Genomic DNA, 16,820 nt, shown 5'->3' with positions numbered 1-16,820 from the left:
CTCTCTACCATTTCCTTGAGAATTCCAAATTAGCCCTAGTGGTTCGGTGAAAACCTGCTGAGGGATGGGCCCTCAACCTTTAGTAGTTAAATGTATAACTGTTTTCCTAACTTTCACAGAATGAAAGTACGAGTCAACGATATGCATACAATTACCTTTAAAATAACGTAAAGCATATTGCCAAGTAAATGCTTAACCTATTAATCAAAGTCGAAGAAACGGAATGATGGATTGCCCATGAGCCAAGGATGGATTTGGAAAAAACCTGTGAAAGTAACTTGGGCTGTCATCAACACAAGTTAATAAGCTAAAATACTTACGATATCCTCAGTACATTCATCTTCGTGCTTACCAACTTTCTTTTTGCTATGTGTTGGACCACAACAAACAAACGGTGCATTTTTTACTACATAAAAATTACTTGGATATGTTTTAAACAACATAAAGATTAATTAGGTGTAATGCAACAAAGAAAAGGTACAAAAACATTTACCACTTTTAATTCGACGTTTCAATCCCTACCAAGAGCATGGCCAAAGAAACAAGCCTTCACCTCAGTAGTAATTTTTCATCCCTGCAAATTTACTAACACCACTATACAAAGTGGCCTCAAGTAGACTACAGCGTTGCAAAGGGACCAAACTTCGAACAGCTAAATACATTAGAGATCGGGTCAGAATTGAATTCAGTATAATAAAACGAGTTGCCAAGGATGACTTTTGGAAAAAACATATGTACCCCATGGAAAGCAACGGAAAACAACCACAGCAGGCGAAGATCATGTGGCAAGTTCCAGGAGGATTCTAAGGAAGAACATAGCCAAGCCCAAAACCAGCAGGTCTGCACCCTCAGGTTTCTCATGTTGTTGTCTCATAAGGCATGGGGCTTCATTTCCCAAAACAATAAACTGGAGTTTAAGATAGGATTAGATTATCATGGGAGATCTAACCTATAAACTGCAAGATACGATGCATTTTTTAGGACTGGTGATATACTTTTTCCTACTGTTGTTATGCCAAAATTATGATACCACCATGCATACAATAATGTTGGATACTACCAAATACATATAGGCAGGTTCATAACACATTTCCCAAGGAACATCATCTGCAAGGCATGTTAGGCATAGTCTGGTACGAAAGAGAAACCTCAAATTGTCGCCACCCAATGTGAGGACAGTATCAAAGTGCTTTTGCTAGCACTGACAGAATGGATAAAGCACATCTATATTGAATAAAACAAGGTTAAAAACCGGACAATGAGAAACAGTGGGCAGCAATGGTTACTAAGTCCAACACATGTCAAGCAACAAATTTTAGACAACGAGTGTCATTATGTACAGCTTGGCAGCGGCGTGAACAAAAACGTGTCCCACACTGCACACATGTATAATTTGCAATATACCCACAGACAGAACAGAAATACCGACGGGAGGATGAACTTGGAGGACCCACTGCAGCAGTGAGGTAAGAGGGTATATTTGGAGGCAAAGATTCCAGATTTGCCTGCATTAATAAAACAAAAAAAAATGTCAGTATTGGTAAATTGCATCTGCATGGAAATTCAATTCAAAAATTCTATGGTGCCCTTCACCTCATGTAACATATCCAAAAAGGATTTAGGTGCCTTCTTTGCATTCTCAAGAGCCCTTGCCTGCCTTGTCCTACGTCTTCCACCCTTCTGTTTCCTTTGCACATAAGCTAAACAATAGAGAGAGGTTTAGACAAGCTCTAAAGCAGAAAAATTACAGGACACCGGCATTCAGAAATTAAGACATTAATTTTAGAGAAGACTACAGAAATGCAAATGCTTTAGAGTCGTCAAAGTACTCCTAAGCAGTGGCGGAGCCATGTTGTAGCTGATGTGGGTAATTGCTCACACCTGCCCACAAAATGTACTTTATTTACATATAGAAACTTCATTAATTTTCAGTTTTTTACATATGAGTGCCCTTAAAATTTGAAATTTAAACTTACAGTGCCCCTTAGCCAGAAATTTCTGGCTCCGCCACTGCTCCCAAGACATTCTGTTCATGCATGTGCATGTGAGCATGGTATACTATATCTGTTACGTATATATGTGTAACACACACATAGATATACTCTTCTTTCTATCTGTATCCTTTCTTGGCCAATTACTTGGCCAGCTAGTAGTTGAGCTACCCAGTGGCCATATTTCTGGCCGACGGCCGTTGAATAAGCCCAACAACTAGCCCTTGGCTGCTTTCGTTTCATATGGTGAAGGGTTGAAGCCCCTTTGTCTCTTCATTGCAGTATTTCGAGTACTCTTATCTGCCAATGGAGCTTTTCATTTTTACTGTTTGTGGTAAGTGTTGTATGCCATTATTACTGAAGCATCGTGATCTTTTGAGTTCTTTGTGTTTTGTTCTTGATTGTTGTGCTTGTGTGAATCATACTGAGTTTGGAGATTGTCTCATTTCCAGTGCATGGTAAGTTGAAATGAGATCAGATTCAGAAAAACCAGAAGTACATGACAGCCTTGTTACCATGTTTAACTTTTTTTTTTCCGTTAACTAAACATTATTCTCATGAATATTCAGTTCAACCTTCCATTAAATTTATACCCGTGCCTCAAAAGAATTTATAGAACCTCCAGTATCCCCATGAACCATTTGACCTTAGCCATTTCACCCTATCTGGACTGCTAATATTTGCTAGGAAAGTATTACTGTTTAACCTGCCAATAAGAGTAATCCTTCGGTAAGAAAGTTGTAGTAAAAACCAATAAACTACAGGCATCAGGTGTTCAATCCATTCTGCTCTGGCACATCTTGAGTGCGAAGCTTGAATTTTTCCTTTTCCTTAAAATGCTTCATAGACTTCAAAAAAATTATCACTTGATCAAAAAAAGCAGTTCTCAAAGATCGAGACCTCCCCCCCTCCGGCCCCCTTTCTCTATCTCTGTGTGTGTGTGTATATATATATATAGAGAGAGAGAGTACGTAGTTAAAATGCACATTTATCAGAGCTTGGGATTAAAGAAGACTTGTAAAGTGGTTATAGTTCCCTAAGTGGCTGTCTGGAGAAGTGTGTTGATTGAAAAAATCTTCAATATTGTTGCGAAGAATATTGGTAGCAAGATTTTCTTACTTGGCCTTGTTTTATAGCGGCAGAAAAAGAGCAAGCTGCTGTACTCAGAGAGATTTAAGTTGTATGACAAGTGTTATGGCCACAGAACATATTTAAAGCAATAGATTAGGGGGATATAAGAGTTGTACCACTTAGATCCTTAATTTGAAGCTCATTAAGTTTGTTGAAACAAAATGGTGACCTTAAATAAGGATGAGAAATAAAAGCCTTCAAAAGATTATGATACCAAAACGGTTCATAGACACTGTGGATGTAAAAATTGTATCTCAACTAAAACTCAACATTACAGCAGAAGCATGCCTTTTTCTCAATAGCTATTTTATGCAGAAAGATGAATGAAGACATTATTATCCCAGATAAGGTTCACCTTACCAAATGAAGGAACAAAAACGGTAAAAGGGTTATCACAGAATTCTTTGTTCTCTATGGGATTAACTAACACTTTTGGAACCTCAATGGGGAGGAGCTATTGAAATGAAAAAAAAGACAAATTGACACCTAGAATCTGTTTGTCTTTCTTTTAGGGCTTCGGCCTAAGTTTGAGCAAGTTCCAGCATCAATTATTAATAAAGCTTCTCTTGTACAAGCATGTCAAGAAGATATACACTTTCTGTGACTAGATCTGGCAACCATGTAAAGACAGCCTTCACACTCTGCAAACTATAAAAAAGAAGGTAGAAAACACTATTTCCATTTTTCTAATGAACTGGGCGCATAAACCAGATTGCCAAAGTAGCCACCATAGGAACAAAATGAAGAAGACAGATGTCAACAAGAAAAAAATATAAGGGGTTTCCATATCTCAATTGGTGGAAGCCTTTCAACAAATATTAAAAAGTTCCTTTTCAACTTATAGGGTAGCTATATAATCAAGAGCAGAGTCTTGGATTCATGACCCTGATGTCCCCTTTCAGATGACATCAAACCATATTATCTGTGTAAAGAAAAATTATCCACTAAAGTTCACACCCGCAAAGGCATTACCTAGAAATTTGAAAGCATAAAGCATTTAGAAAAATTATATTGTTCCTAACACTAAAATTTTTCCAAAATAAATTTGGAATTTTATCCATTTTTTAAATGTCTGATTGTGGTTATGAGATTGACTTCTCACGCTTGTTGAATGTAGGACTGCCTGTCAAGTAAGTTAATTGAGAAGGGCCATGGACTTGTTCTGGAAGGTAGTATTTTTATGTTCAAAATACAGCCATGAGAAACTCTGGGCTGACTGTATTGTTGAACATGCACCATTCAGTTTTGTACATTTATGTGTATGGGGTCCCACTCTGGTCATATCAAAAGGAAGACTGACTTACTACATGACATTTACTGATCATTTTACTGAATGTGCTCAAATGATTTCCTTAAACCCAAATCTGAAGCTTTTACATGTTTGAAAACATTTTACAACTTGATGAAGAATCAATTTGAGTAAAACAATAATATAGTTCAATTGGATCTAGGGAGAAGAATTTGTGCCTCTTAAAAATTCAAAATCATTTCAAAATAATTGAATTAGTTATCAAAAATTATGTCCTATGCCTCATCAAGTAGAACATAAATGCCACCACCATTATTGAAACCACTAAGACTTTATTTTAAAAAATATTCCCACAAGCTTTTGTGTCAAGGCAGTTTCAACAATCCTATATTTGATTAGTGAAATTGTTATCTTCAACTTTAAAAGGAAGTAGACTTAGAGATTCTGGACGCAAAATATTTTTTTTGTTGATAGAAAAACAACATAAATTGCCACTAGAAACTATTGAATGTAACTTTATTGGCTGAAAATCGAAGAGATGTAATGTTATGAAATTAAGAATGATATGTTTCTAGAAATATAGATTTCTTGAAAAAGAAAATGAGTTTAAATTGTAAGGAAAGGATTTCATTAAAGAAGATGGGTTTTCTTATATGGCATATTTGATAAAGTTTGGTTTTATTTATAACCATACTGGATATGAAGGCACAGATTTTATACCTTGTCAACATCATGGGAGTGAACAAGTTGACAAATATACATGTACAAGTGAATCATACCCTCCCAGTGCCATAGAGGGATACCCTAAAAATAGTATAGAATCTAGTCATGAGTAAATAGAAGAACTTATTAGAAGTTAAAAAGGTCCCAAACTCCCAAGTGACTTTGTGTGTCATATGAATCTTTTCACCATCCTATAATGCTGTTTAAGATCCATTAACCTACTTAAAAATCCAAGGAACTCTAGAATGGGGAAAGCAATGAAAAAAGAACTAGATGTTCAGATACACAAACTGCTTACTGGGCTTCCAGGCCTGACCCGACTTAGGGTCTTATTCAACTAACCTCCACTATTTACAAGTGTCACAACCATAGTCACAAATACCGTTTTTGAGTTTTAAATGGCAAGGTTTTTATCGGGTACAATACGAGTTTGAAAAAAAGGGGGAAAATACAGTAGATTTTTCAAAATTTAAAAAAAAAATAAAAATAAGGGGAAAATAAAATAAGAGATAAACTAATAACACAAACATCAAAAAATAAATAGATTTGCAATAAATAAAAAATAGAAAATGAAAAAAAACATGAACTCTTTTACCGTTTTTAAAACATTTTCAAAAAAATGTGTTTTTTTAAGTTTTAAATGGCAATTTTATTTATCACGTTTTTTTCGAAAAAACATGTCTTTTGTGACACTGTTTATAACCATCCCATAGACGACTCTTTTTAACCCCTGTCGGCTACCAGACATCTATATATGTATGTGTGTGTGTATATATATATATATATATATATATATAAACAAGTCCTGATGGACTGATCTGACCAGTCTTTTCATTTTTAACATTTTTCAATCTCTTTTCTGTAAACTACCTTATGGATGTGATCTGTAGTCTCAAAAAATTATAATCTTATAAAAGCAAAATGATGCCTTAAATCATGCAGAGAAAGTTTTTTAGATTTTAAAGTCAACAGCGTGAACATTTTTTTTTTTTGCTTTCGAAAGTCATGTTACATGTCAAAGAAACACCATTTATGTTGATATATATGTTTTCAAACATGCAGAACATATATGATAATTGTTTTCTCAAATCTCAAAATGAGACTGGTTCAACTACTCTCTCTCTCTCTCTCTCTCGCGCGTGCCACACTGATACCTACATGACATAGATTGCTAAATATAAAATATTTAGCTTCTTTAGTGTGATTATATAAATATATATGTGTGTCTGTGTGTTAGTTGCACCTGCACCCCACACCTATGTGACATAGGAGCTAGAGAAAGTGTCATCCCCTTGGGGCTTTGGGCGGATGATGTGATCTATGATCCTGCTGGCTGCTAGTGCACTGTGCACCTTCTTCTCAATACACAACACCCTATCAAGAGGTTGACCTCATCATCCTGGTCAAGCATAATCTCCACTTTCAAACATGCACTTAGACACCACATAGAGTTCCAGCATTGTGCTTAAGCTAAGAATAACACATCTTGTAACATGTCTCTCATGCTAAACAGATGTTTGTAAACATCTGGCGATCACTGGATTCATGTGGTAGGTGAAAATCTAACTCTATACTTTAAAATGGTGGCTGCCAAAAGATCAAGCCTCCCAACAGAACCATCCATTTCAAGAATCCTACACTCATCAAATAACCAATCTTTCTGCGTCACATGGATTGTGTGTTGCTCAAGCTTGCAACATTGAAGAACTGATTTTCTCACTGATGCAAACTTGTTTAGTGATATTGCCTGTTAAAAAGAGTCAACTCTCATGAATATCTGTGATAGAGGTGCACAGTCATCTTGACCAGCATAAGAAGCCCCAAGCTCAATTCTACAAGCAAGATGATGAACTGACACGGATCCTCCATCATCATCCTCCCAAGAGTGCCACTGCCTTTGGTACCAATCAGCACGATCATCAAGGACACTGGTACTACTTGATACAATCATCAAGGACATTGATACCACTTGATAGAATTATCAAGGACATACAAACATGACACATCGATATGTTTGTGTGTGTGTGTGTGTGCCTCTGAGAGAGAGAAGTTGTTTTAATTTGAGGAGCAGCTCGCCTGCCAACACTACAGGATTTAACTGTTAATCCGTGTCTGATAATTTTTTCCAATTGCAGAAGAGGTTGCTTATTAAGATAACCTTACCTATGGCCAATGTGATATCCTCACTTAGCCCTGCTACTCCAGATACATGACTTCTCCCCTATACCAAGCACATCGTCCTCTTATGATATGGACCATGTGCGAAACTGGCACACAAATACAAACATAGGTTTGTAAAAGTTAGTTCTTGTTATTGGTTAACAAATTTAGGGATGCATAGAATCTCATACTGAACGCAAGTTCCAGAGATAACCAGTTATATACCAACTTGTTTTAACATTTATAATTAGGACTATTTACTTATTTGGATTGAGGATTTCAAAGAAGACCTTTAGCCACTCAATTAGCTGAAGCTAGAAAATATTCCTGCCAAATTCAATTGTGTAACTTACTGCATAGACAATGACCATGTGAAACTACCTCAATGTATGACTTGCACATAGTACAGCAGCTATAAGCTTTTTAAAGAAACAAGGAAGACCAAATAAAACAACATTTAACAATTCCATGCAACAAACATCCATTTATGTGTGCTTGTCAGTTGGTTTGAAATGGCTTAGAGAACAAAGGGAAGAAAAGAAGACCTTGATCATCTTCATCAAGAGACGCATCCTCATCGTCATCAATTTCTACTGTCTCCACGCCAGCATAATCACTCTCCAGTGCTTCAAGGCGCGCAAGGGCTGCCTGCATACAGATAAACACAATCAACTCATACCTAGACAAACACAAAAAAGGGTGCAACCAGATTGAAGACAATATCAATTGTTGAAATGATGCAATAGTAGCATTACTTTCAAAGAAAATTGAGAAAGTCCACAATGTGGCTATGGGAAAAGCAGTTCATGGAGAAGAAAGCAAACGTAAGGCATGTCGGTTTTGAAAGAGTTCTGGTCAACATCTGACCTGCATCCGGTTGTCGCTACTACCAAGAGCAGCACTCATCTTTGCAGCCACCTTGCGATTGCGGACAGATGTCCGGCGGTATAAACCAGAACCATCTTCATCCATCTCTGCGACCTAGATTGGAGAATGAAACCATGAAAATGATCGAATGAAACAGGAACCACATCCCTATTTTAAAAGATCATTACCTCAATCGTTAAATGGAACGAACCAAACAATGAAAACTTTGACGAATCACTAAACAATATTATGCTGCTTTAACCTGTCGGACATACACAAATACTCATTAGCAGATCATGAACCACTGGAGCTACTACTACTAGCAGTGTGATGGTAATTAGTAAGCCGCACAAACGAGAGAGAGCGTGTGTGTGTTGTGACAGCGTTTGGCCTAACTTGGTTAAGGCACCAGAGAAAAACATGCCCAATTTTATCGTTACAAATTTGTAACTTGGAAAAGCCCTCTGTCTCTAAACCCCTTCTTCAAGTGGCACTTTTTATTATAAAAAGAGATCGTTCAGTCGCCCTTAAGAAGTAAACTCAGAACACCATGAAGGTACAAAGTGATGATAGAATTGGGATTTAAACACCTGCCACAACTCCCTCTCAGTGGTACTCTCGCTTGAAAGTCTAAGTAACATTTGCTTTTTAACAATGACCAGCTACACTCCCCGTCGTCTGTGTAGACTAATACAGCTCATGAACAAGTTCTAATCAATGAAGACCTTCTTTTTTTTCTTCGCTACCGCTTCGCCCACCGCGCAACCATAACGGAGCAAGGATGCACCTGCTCGTTCATTGCGCAAAATATCAATGTACAGTAACAGGCATTTCTTCAAACACTTGCTGTACGTTATTAGATTTCCCCAACTTCAAACAGGAAAGATTTCCCTAACTTCAAACAGGAAAACCTCCGTTTCTACGACTAGAACTATTCTCCCGCTTTGGATATCAAACTCAACTTGCCTGTGTATATCCATGGCCATCTCAAGGTCCTCATTCAATATTTGCTCGTGTCTCTGTCCCAAACTTTTCAGCAAAGCGCGCTACTAACGCAGAGACAGAGAGAGAGAGCCTGCCAATTTTTGTGATGTCGTCAGGGAAGACGGGACGAGAATCATGGAACACCGGGGACGCCGATCTCCTGTTTTGCCTCGTTGCTCGCGTCTGGGGACCAAGAAGAACAAACGCAGCTTCTAAAGCGACACGAAGAAGAGTCGCGCTTTTTTCCACACAGGGACGCGCCCTCCTGGCACAGTACGGAGGATGAGCAGAGGAGGAAGAAGAATAATATTCTCTTCCTCCGCTAAAACTGTGAAATGCACTCAGGGAAGGCTTTTATACCGTGAGCCCAAGCATACAGGAGCGAAATGTGAAAAACGTATAGATAATATTTCGGTTACGAGAGACTTTCTGCTAAAAGGATAACGTATGCTTGCTCTGTTCGCCTACGCGTGAGCCACTATATCGCGTGACATTTTCTGATTTCTGATTTGAACCAAGATAAGGGACCAGGTTATCTGTTAGGCCATTCTTCTACAGTTACAATGATACTACGTAATTTTAATTCATTAGAATATTTCACCATCACAAGTACAATGCCTTAGTACCCAAATCGTTCTCTCCAAAAACAATATCAAAAAGTCACTACACAATACAACTCCTTATGTGACTTTATTTCTATTGAGATATAATTCTGCTGAATTAATGTACAATCTAGTTTTTGTTGCACACTTTGAACAAAATGGGCGTACCATAAAGACGCGCACGCCTTTTTCAGCTGATCCAGAGACCCTGTTCTTCGCCATTGAAGACGAAGCTGGACTTTATATATATATATATTATATATATATATATGTTGGTATGACCCGTAAAGGGACCGTGTGTTATGGATTGAAAATGATCAAAATATTTTTACTGGTTAAATCGAAAACTTTCCGAGAAAATGATATAGATCAATAGTTATCCTGCAAAATAACCAAACTATTCCCTAGATTTAAGCATCGCGTCCTCATTGCCTATGACGGCAGAACGAAATTTCCGAAGACTGAAAGACCAACCTGCCGGAAAATTGGCTCCGTCACGTCGTAACGACGCCCGGCTTTCTGATCAAGCGACGATCCATCTCTTGTTTCAATGATCTCCGATGAGCTTTTGATTTTTTCTCCTCTGCGCACGCCCTTCTGAATTCGCTCGCCTCCGTTGTGGTATCTTCACAAGACTGACAAGAAGATGACGGAGAAAGGGAGTAAAACTTCACCTAACGCTGGCAAAGCAGACAAAGGCAACACCTAGCCGGAGGAAGAAGAAGAAGAGGGGTGAAGCGACAGAAGGAGAGGAGGGGGAAGGGGGAGCGAGAAAGGGGAGAGATAGCGGCGAAAGCGCCCTCTGCCTCAACGTATTTAACGCATTCACCGGCTCTGTCTCCTCCCCCTTGCCACTACAACACTCGCTAGTCTTCATTCTTCACCGGCTCTTCGCTCTTCCTCTTTTTGTTTTATCTTCCCGCCTGCGTCGATCCCAGCAAAAACCCATATCTCCGTTGTCCCCAAATGTGTTCACTTCCAAAGTTGAAGGTGAACGATGATCGATCCCCTTAATTTGGCATTTTTCGGGAATTTCTCTTCCGGCAGGTTGGTCTTTCATTATTCGGAAAATTTTCTTCCGGTGCTCGTTTCTGCTGGTAACCACTGTTCGGAAGCGGGGAATGAGCGGTTTTGGCGTTTTGACGTAAATATCCTTTTATGGGGTGCTTATCACCGAGAGAAAAGCGTTCTCGTTTGAGATTACCCTAGGAAGATAAGGGCAATTTAGGTATTTCTCTCATGTTTGAATGGACAGAACAGTTTTCCGTCCACTGTTTGATTAAGAACACCGTTCGTTTTTTTATTTATATACCAATTTGTTTTGCAATTGCGGTGAAGTATATTCACCGCTATAGCCTTTTCCTAAAATTTAAATCCTTCCTGTTATATAAAGTTGACCACTTCCTGTATCCATTCCAAATAAGAGTGGGATAACTAGACCTTTTCATCGTTTTATGCAACATGAAGATAAAGAAGTGAATTATCACGCTAATTGAATATAGTCTAAAGCCCAATGTACTATGATTATGATTTTCTCAGTATTTAAATTTTGCATGGATAAGAAAACTGGTTGAGTAATTTTCACCTCTGTGTTTCAACTTCAGATACAAATCTTTAAAACTGAAACTAAATCTGCCATCTCTACCCTTGATAAGCACTTCGACTATGTCACTAAATAGCTCCGATTATACAGTAGCCTGTCGATTTGCATTGAATTCACCAACGTTTACGCAAAAATAATGTAATTCATTCCGAGATGCCAATCTGCTTGGACCATCCATAATCAAGGGAATCTGTGCCCGAAAATCTATATCATTCAAAATCACAGCAATGAGTGAATCGATGATGCTGTTTCCAGGTTTCCTTAGTTTCAACATCTTCTCAAGGGCATTATGCAATGAAATTCCTTGTATTTTGCATAGATAATCAATTTTATCAGTTTCAAAATCCACTTTCATTGAATTATGAATAAGAACCACATTATAAATGAAAAAATCACATCCATGTCATTAATGTTCATTCAAAATTAAGTAGAAGGACAAAGATCCACATGAACAATGTTAGTGGAAAGAAAAAATGGAGGACGACCTTGACCATGTATACGATCAGCAAAAACCACCTACACATCGAACTAAAAAAAGGAAAAATAAATCCCAAGCTAACAATGGGAGAGTACATCAAATGCCCCCTAAGGTAGTCAAGCCCATACTGTTCATGTCATTAAAATCCATGACTGAAAAAACCAAATTTACATAAAATATTATAATTTGCATAGATGATTCTTAAATTACATTAATTATAGCTCTAGGATCTCCAATGATTTCTAAAAGGGTTGTTTCTTACACTAAAACAAAGTTTTATATAATTTTTACGCCCTTTAAAAGAATTGAATATTTAAAGAGCACGAGCACTTAGCGGCAATTGTATCGGCTTCCGACGAAACGAAACGTTTCTGGTCAACGGGATCGTTTCCCGGACCGAGTCACTGGTTCGCATGAGGGCAACGGGCGCCCTTCTGAATCTTGAAAACGAGGAGGTGACCCCCAAAAGAAAACGGTTCAATATATGGGGGGAAAACCATGAAGGCGCTCTCGTTCTTGGCCCGCCCATTCGCACACCCTCCCATCCGCCTCGGCATCCTCCCCCGCCGCCTTATCGCCGGCCAGAGCAGCAGCCGGAGGAGGAGGGTCGGGGCTATCATGGCGCTCTGCACCAGTGTCCAGGTGAAGGACCGAATTGAGCTCACGGAGAAGGAACGGAAGATATTCGACCGTCTCCTCCAGGTGCTCCGCCACTTTGATCTCAAGACCGAGCTCCGGGTTGCCGGTGGCTGGGTTCGCGACAAGGTAAGTTCGTGTTCGCCCATTTGTCCTCGTTTAGTCGTTTTCCCTTCGCTCCGGGGTGTCGACGTGGCTTTCTCTCTTCTCTGAGCAGCTCAACGGTCGTCAGAAACAAACGGCATTGGAGATTAGGTCGTGTCATCTAATTGTGAGGTTATAGATTGGCGAGAACTCATTTGATAAATAACTTTCGATCAACACGAAGCATCTGCGCCGCTCTTTTTGGTCTAATGACTAATGGGTTGTTCTGCTTTTGATATAGCTTTCCTTGGGAAGTTTTGGCAGTCGTAACTAATGTGGTTGTTCGCACTCTCTTTTCCTTCTGTTGTTTTTGTTGTTGTTTTTTTCAAATGTAAGTCTTCCTATCGAGAAATATGGGGATGCGGGCATTTGTTGTTGGATTTCTGGTCGCTCTTGTTGTGCAGAAGCACAAACCTTCAAGTCGTTTGCATTGATGCGTTTAATCTTCTGTTTGGATTTTCAGCTTCTGAGCAAGGATTGCTATGACATAGACATCGCATTGGACAACATGCTCGGCAGAGAATTCTGCGAAAAGGTGAATGAATACTCCGTACACGTCGGGGAAGAAAGACAAGGAGTTGGTGTCATACAGTGGTACGTGCAACTAGTATTATCGACTCTTTAGTTTGCTTAAAGTCGCAGTCTTTTGTTATTTTAACGGGTAAACGCTTCTGTACTGGAGTCTTTCTTGTGTTGTTACAGGGTAGTCGTAGGAAGAGACCAATTGAGTCCAGAACTTAATCTAACTCTTTGCTGTCATCTTACGGTCCAAGTTTAGAGTAGAGTTGCACAAATGCATCTGTCGTGAAGTATACACTTACTGATCAGAATGATCTAGTTACGTGTCAATATCTTTGACATGCTTTAGATCTTTGGTTCATATTGGCATTGATATAGCCGTCATTCTTGGCATGCTTATAATTATTGGTATTCTTCGAAGTCCTAACTATCATTTTAGGTTTTTGGTTCATAAGTGGCATTCTTAGAACTGTCAATTTAGTGTGGACTTAATTTAACTCGTTCTTATCATCTTATGATCCAACTGATATGGAGTTCAGTAGATGTATAAGCTGTCAAGTATGCAGTTATGGATAAGCATTGGTTACTTTTTTATATCCTTGACACGGTTTGTAACTTTGTATGGACATTCTGATAACTGTCATTTGTAGGAGCAGAAATTTTTGTATCAATCTGTAGGTAGAAGCCTAGAGGGAAGGAGGGAAAGATAGAAGTATATGAGTATTAGACTTAATTTGACTTATTCTGTCATCCTAGGGTTGAAATGATATGGAGTTCTAAGAGTTCATCTGCTGTCAAGAATACCCTTTCACATCAGCATTAGCTAGCTACTTATATAGCTTTGACATGCACTAGACAACTGGTTTGTAATTGACATTGTCATAACCACCACTCTCATATAGCAATAGTCTTGACTAGTCTAGAGAGTATAATGCTCTTTAACTTGAACTCATTTTTCTGATTTCTATACTAAGAATCAATAGCTTGACTCTAGGAATGGTGTTTCTTCAACATGCAGATAACATTTGACATTTCTATAATCCAATGACGTTCAAATGTTGATTTCATAGGGACAAATATTGCGATAATTTCCAAAATGTTCCAATATAAACAAAAAAAAAGAGAAAAATGAAAAATTAAAAAAAACCCAAAACACATTTTTTTTGAAAAAAAAAGTGAAGAATATATTTGTCGCCTTTTTCTCCTGATTTTATTGCATTTTTTGCTCATCTTTTTCCCATTTTTTCGTTTTTCTTTTTTTAAAATTAGCAACATCATGAATTCTCCTTCAAACTTAAATTAAATTATTTATCATCATTCTTATCATCATTAAGGCATTATTTTTATCATGTTATCTGGTATTTTTATGTCTATTTGTTAGTTTCTCATTTAATTTATTTTTACCTAATTTTTTGGATTTTTCTAGATTATCTCGAGACAAACAATTTTAACAAAATATACCCAAAAAATACCTTGTTGTTGAAAACTCGAGAATGATATTTGTGGCTATGGTTGATTTTAGTATATGCAAAAACAATTATTTAATAGTCAATTGTGAACTATGGCATTGAGATCACGCGCATGCATGTGGTTGCACATGTGTAGTGTAGGATCACTTGTCACACTAACGAATGAGAGTTCCAGCTCTCCCTCTCTCTATCTTGTAATTTGTGCCAAGGAAGTATTCATTCACATAAAAAAAAAACATGCATTCTAAGGAAGTATTCATTCATATAAAAAAAAGCATACGTTCTCTTTTCATCCATCCCATCTTTTCATTAATATTTTGTCATTTTTTTTTTCTTATTACTTTGGCGATGGGTTTTAAAATATGTCTATTAATATAAAAACAATTTATCCAAAGCATCTCTTTGTCTCACATGCTCGCGCGCACACACGCACACCCCGCTGTCCCACATATACAAACCAATGTTGTAAAAAGCGTATCGTAAGCCGTATCGGTTTGGCTTTAAGATATATTGTATCGTAAAATATCGTAACCGTATTGTATTTAAAAAAAATTAATTAGAAAAAATAGAAAAAATTCTGAAAAAATAATAAAAAATCAGTAAAAATTAACGTATCGTAGCGTATCATAATTATATCGTAACGTATCGTAACTGTATCGTACGATACAGTGTCTGAATCGTAACTATATGATACAGGTGGTGTATCATATCGCATTTTTGAAACGCGACGATATGTATCGTACGATATGGCCCCGTATCGTACGATACATACAACATTGATAGAAACACACAGAGACACTATTCAGTTTACATTGCAGTGTCACAAATTATCAGAATACTTTTGAAATTCTTGCGTTATTTTTGAGAAAATTATCCAAAATGAAAAAAGGGAAAAATATCACAAGATTTTGAAAATCTCACAATAAGGAAAATCTCACAATTATTTTCTTAACCTGAGTTTGATGGCATCATTGTGATTATCAAAGTTCCCTTAATTTTTTAAAATTTGTCAAACTTTTCACCGGAATTTTCTCCATCAAAACAACATCGCCAAAAAATACCCAAGAAAAACCTCATTGATATTTTCCCAAGAACGATATTTGTGGCAATGGTTTATAGATTGACATCGTATGTGAGAGAAGCTGTTATTTCCATGACAACTCTTAGGGAATATATATATGCTTGTGCATCTCTGTCAAATTAACATCTTTCTTAATATCCACCTATTTTTTTAATGTGTATACATGTGTGTGTGTGTGTTTTGTGGAGAATTCATGCTGTAGCTGGATTGCACATGAGCCAAGCTCTTGACATTTTAGCTCTATGTACATGGATTACATTGCACTGCATTTGTTTACCAAAAATCCCAAGCTCAATTGAAGTTTTTTGAGATGCACTGAGCTTTTTGCCAATGGACTAGCAGCTTAGCTCACTTTTGGAGTACAAGGATTTGCTGCTCCAGCTTAGCTCACTTTTGATTTACAAGGATGTGGTGCTCCAGCTTAGCTCACTTTTGATGTACAAGGATGTGGTGCTCTTTTTCTCTGTCACTTGCACTCTATTTCTTTCTGTCATAATTTATTGTTAGAACAGTACTGTGCACCAGAGAAGCTTTGATTTCCATGAACAAAATTACAAAACCCATACATTTTTTTTTCCATCCATTCTTCGTTTTCATTCATTCATTTTTTGCCTCTTAAATCTTGGTCCCTCTCTCGCTCACACACACAGATGCACACACAAACACATTATTCACCTTAGTGATTGACATTGTATATATGGCAATTAGAGGAATGTGTATACTTTTTTGCATCCACCTATTATCTTTATGTATGTGTCGAGCATTCATGCCACATCTGTGGTTGAACATGAAGCAAGCTTAGCATTTAGCTCATCTCATTGCTTGTGAGATCACATTCAACTGCATCTGTTTATCACGCCAACCAAGCTCAAAGAAGGCTTATCAAGATAACAAAGCCTTTTGCAAATTGGCTAGCAGCTTACTTCAATGTTTTAATGGAAAGGTTGTTGGTCCTTGGTGTTTGATGTAATTGTCATCATTATTATGTTGTAATAACTTTAACATTAGCGAATTATTCTATGCATCATATCAAACTGACTTTGGCATGACTTAAATGGATAAAATCAGTTGGTAAGCAACTATTTAAGGAGTGCTTCCTTAAGCATTCTATATGATTGATTGGTTCATACTTCATAGAATCATAATACACCATTATTATTACATTGTATTGTTGATAAATGTT

At 37.5% G+C, this 16,820-nt stretch overlaps 2 protein-coding genes across 5 annotated transcripts in view; one reads left to right on the top strand and one right to left on the bottom strand.

The window, feature by feature from the left end:
- Positions 1–1,210: 1,210 nt before the first annotated feature.
- Positions 1,211–10,754, bottom strand: LOC116259633 (SWR1 complex subunit 6). 4 transcript variants are annotated; one of them, XM_031637499.2, is made up of 6 exons: positions 10,182–10,754; positions 8,310–8,383; positions 8,122–8,235; positions 7,800–7,902; positions 1,594–1,700; positions 1,211–1,505 (listed from the first exon to the last, which is right to left on the bottom strand). In XM_031637499.2, the coding sequence occupies exons 3-6, from the start codon at positions 8,224–8,226 to the stop codon at positions 1,302–1,304; spliced, it is 519 nt and encodes a 172-aa protein (XP_031493359.1). In that variant the 5' UTR covers positions 8,227–8,235; positions 8,310–8,383; positions 10,182–10,754; the 3' UTR covers positions 1,211–1,301. The 4 variants fall into 4 exon arrangements, with proteins under 4 accessions (XP_031493359.1, XP_031493370.1, XP_031493352.1 ...); XM_031637510.2 differs by lacking the exon at positions 10,182–10,754 and adding an exon at positions 9,876–9,915; XM_031637492.2 differs by lacking the exon at positions 10,182–10,754 and adding an exon at positions 9,088–9,613.
- A 1,514-nt stretch (positions 10,755–12,268) lies between these two features.
- The window catches only part of LOC116259622 (tRNA nucleotidyltransferase cca2), a 48,695-nt gene continuing 44,143 nt past the window's right edge, over positions 12,269–16,820 (top strand). Inside the window, exons 1-2 of the mRNA XM_031637481.2 lie at positions 12,269–12,553; positions 13,032–13,162. Coding sequence (XP_031493341.1) covers positions 12,287–12,553; positions 13,032–13,162 — 398 coding nt within the window. The 5' untranslated portion in view covers positions 12,269–12,286. The remainder of the gene's footprint in view (positions 12,554–13,031; positions 13,163–16,820) is intronic.

Source organism: Nymphaea colorata, chromosome 1 (genome assembly GCF_008831285.2).
Source record: "Nymphaea colorata isolate Beijing-Zhang1983 chromosome 1, ASM883128v2, whole genome shotgun sequence".
NCBI classification, from domain to species: domain Eukaryota; kingdom Viridiplantae; phylum Streptophyta; class Magnoliopsida; order Nymphaeales; family Nymphaeaceae; genus Nymphaea; species Nymphaea colorata.
The sequence above is the reverse complement of the archived record's forward strand: the minus strand, read 5'-3'. Positions and strand labels throughout refer to the sequence as shown.